The sequence below is a fragment of the Arachis hypogaea genome, chromosome 18 (genome assembly GCF_003086295.3).
Source record: "Arachis hypogaea cultivar Tifrunner chromosome 18, arahy.Tifrunner.gnm2.J5K5, whole genome shotgun sequence".
Lineage (NCBI taxonomy): Eukaryota > Viridiplantae > Streptophyta > Magnoliopsida > Fabales > Fabaceae > Arachis > Arachis hypogaea.
This window is the reverse complement of record NC_092053.1, coordinates 134,074,179-134,077,568: the sequence shown is the minus strand read 5'-3', so window position 1 is coordinate 134,077,568 and position 3,390 is coordinate 134,074,179. Positions and strand designations below refer to the sequence as shown.

At 24.4% G+C, this 3,390-nt stretch overlaps 1 protein-coding gene across 2 annotated transcripts; it reads left to right on the top strand.

Annotated features, from left to right (window-relative positions):
* Positions 1-213: 213 nt before the first annotated feature.
* LOC112771556 (NAC domain-containing protein 83) lies at positions 214-2,757 on the top strand. Of its 2 annotated transcripts, none has more exons than XM_025816331.3 (3): positions 214-503; positions 1,183-1,472; positions 2,469-2,757. In XM_025816331.3, the coding sequence occupies exons 1-3, from the start codon at positions 308-310 to the stop codon at positions 2,697-2,699; spliced, it is 717 nt and encodes a 238-aa protein (XP_025672116.1). In that variant the 5' UTR covers positions 214-307; the 3' UTR covers positions 2,700-2,757. The 2 variants fall into 2 exon arrangements, with proteins under 2 accessions (XP_025672116.1, XP_025672115.1); XM_025816330.3 differs by having other exon boundaries at positions 2,466-2,757.
* Positions 2,758-3,390: the final 633 nt, after the last annotated feature.

Here is a 3,390-nt window from a genome sequence, read left to right as displayed (position 1 = left end):
TTTGACAGCGGTTAAAAATCACTGCTAATCGACTGCATAACCGCTGCTATTTGCTGGATGTGGTGTAGTGAAACTCAATATAATATATAACAACTTTTAATTAATTAATTAAAATTCCAAAGAACAAACTTAGTCAGTTAAGCATTGTCCCCTTTATTACATGCTTAAGTTCCCTCCCAACTAACTCCAAAAAAATTAAATAACCTAGCTATATATAATATGCTTATAAATAAGCATACACAAAGCTTCATTTTATCACCAATAAGTTGGTCCAGTTTTCTAAGTTTTTATTATTTATAATTATTTTATGATGAGCAAGAAGATGAGGTTTGTTAAGAAGAACAAGAATGGAGTGAGATTATTGCCACCTGGATTTCGGTTCCAACCAACAGAAGAGGAGCTTCTATTTCAGTATTTGAAATGTAAGGTTTTCTCTTTTCAGTTGCCAGCTTCAATCATTCCTGAGATCAATGTATGCAACTATGATCCTTGGGATTTGCCAGGTAATCAATATCAAAATCTTTACCTCTTTTTTTTTTTTTTTTTTTAATGTTTTAGTTTCACTCTTATTAAAGTTACCAAATTATAGTGAAGTATAATTCCGTTTAGTCTTTGCTTCTTAAAATGTTTAATTTAATAATTTCTTCAAAAAAAGAAAAAGCTAAAGATAGACTAAATTAATTAAACTAAATTGAAACTAAAGGTTAGAATGAAACTAAGTTAAATTAAAATATTATTTAATTTTTACTCATTTTTTTTTTTTACATATAGCTCTAGGAATAATTAACTAATTAAGGTATTTTTACAATATGTAGTATAAACTCATCATCATTAATGACATATTTTCCATGCAAGAGAGCTCATTAGTATATGTAATACAAAAGTATTACGTGTAGATTAAAAATCATCGATCAAAATCACTCACTATATATTTTATATAAAATATTTTATTATTTAACTTATTTTTAGTATGTATTTTATATTTTATATTTTAATATATATATATTTTTAATGTCTAACGGATATAGTAATATCTTTTAATTATTACTAAATTGATTAAAAGATGAAGAGAAACAAATATAAATAAACAAAATCACATTAACATAGCATTATTTATTAATGTCATAGATATATATGCTCTTATAACTATGATCTTATTATTTTTTTTTATTTTATTATTAGGGAATAATAATAATTATGGGGAGCAAGAAGAGAGATACTTGTTCAGCTCAAAGGAAGTTAAGTATAGAAACGGTAACCGAATGAACAGAATAACGAAATCTGGATATTGGAAAGCAACTGGATCAGACAAAAGAATAATTTCAACATCATGTAATAATAATAATAATAGTAATATTGTTGGGATAAGAAAAACTCTTGTATTCTATCATGGAAAATCTCCAAATGGCTCTAGAACTCATTGGATCATGCGTGAGTATCGACTTGTCACTACTCCTTCTAATTCATCCCAGGTGATTATTTTTTCAGTTATTACTACAAAGTTTGTTTTTACAAGTTTTTTTTCTTTTATAATGGCCTAATTAATGGGTAGCCAAAATTAGGTTAAATTACACAGTTGGTCTATACATTTTTAGTGAAATTACAAATTAGTCCCTACATTTTAAAAGTTTGTAATTGAGTTTCTAAAGAGAATTAAAATTTGCAATTTAGTCCTTACCGTTCAAAAATGTTAATTTAACAGATATTCTCAGCGTATGCTAAGAATATTCTGTTAAATCAAACACTTTTTTGAACGACGGAGATTAAATTACAAATTTTAATTTTCTTTAAGGACTCAATTACAAACTTTTAAAATGTAGGGACCAATTTACAATTTCACTGAAAGTGTAGTACCAACTGTGTAATTTAATCCCAAAATTATTAGCATTAATTATATTCCATTTTTTTTAACTTTCATGTAATATTACACTCATCAATAATATTCTTTGATTTGTTATATTTACACCCACATTATATTTTACAACATACAAAAAATAAATGGTAGAGATCATTATTAATAAAATATTTATTTATCATCTTTATAATAGACATACGATTTAATTAATAAGCATAATCAATTAATTTCTCGTGTTAATATTTTGTTATTCTGTTTTCGCGACACTCTTATTATTTAAATTCTCAACATTATTGTCAATTTTTTTCCTTCAAAAAAATTATATTATTTTTGGAGATTATAAATATACTAGTGTGACTAAAGAATCTGATCAAGCTAAAACAGAAATTAGTATTGCTTATTTAACTAACTAACTAACTAACTTAACATTTAAGTAACATAACTTTTCTTAATTATAACACTAGATTTTATTTTGGCTTGGTCGTTATTCTTTAGTTACACTAATCTTTACAAAAATAATAGTAAATTATATATTAACTAAAATAGTAAGATTATTGTGTGTATGACCATATTTTATTTAATTTATGTATGATTGATTTTATGTTGGCAGAAGTATGTAGAAGACTTAGGGAATTGGGTTCTTTGCCGCATATTCAAGAAGAAAAGAAGCATAGAAAGTCAACATCACATGGTCAACAACAAAATTAATAATGTTGTCGAGGTGGCTAATAATAATAATAAGCCAATATTCTTTGATTTTATGAGGCTATATGACTCGCCAATATCTTCTTCTTCATCCTCATCTTCTTCTTGTTTAAGTTCTGATTTCATAACTCAAGTGTAAGAACATATGTGGTTATTATGTATGAATTTTTATATACTTTTGTAGAATTTTTAATAAATTCTTATAATTTAGAAGTTTATTATTAAGTTTTTACTAACAAATACCGTTAAAAATATTTTATAATTTATTTTATATTTGTTATTTCTAAAGACAATTATTAGTAAAAATAAAATTAAATTTTTTTTATCTAATATACAAATTTTTAAATTAGAGCAATCTAGTTAAAAATTTAGTAAAAGCATTTAGAGTCTACGAAACTAATTAAACCTACATATAATTATATATATATGACAATATTGTTATATATCATCTTTTAATGATTAATGTCTGAGAATTATTATAACTAACTTTAATTTTATAACTAACTTTAATTTCTATTGAAGATATTGATAATTTTTCACAATGTTACATGAACAATTAATTTATGTATAATAAGTGCAATTTATAGTAATTTTAAAAAATAGTAAAATATACAACAATAATGTAACTAGAGACCTAGAAAGTTTAGTTTCCATACTAATTTAATTAGTTCATCAACTTTTTATGTGCAATCCATTTTCCTATTATTGTACACCAAGAAGTACACACTAACTGTTTCTTGTTATTTCAACATCCACCTTATAACCAAAACCCTTAACAATAATCCTCAAGACCTCTCCAATTTATTTTCATATTTTAGGGAAAACAAAAA

Bases quoted from the DNA above. Each gene is read 5' to 3' on its own strand.
- LOC112771556 (XM_025816330.3), top strand. From the start codon at position 308: ATGATGAGCAAGAAGATGAGGTTTGTTAAGAAGAACAAGAATGGAGTG. The intron at 504-1,182 runs GTAATCAATATC...TTTTATTATTAG, and splicing joins TGATCCTTGGGATTTGCCAG to GGAATAATAATAATTATGGG. The intron at 1,473-2,465 runs GTGATTATTTTT...TTATGTTGGCAG, and splicing joins CTCCTTCTAATTCATCCCAG to AAGTATGTAGAAGACTTAGG.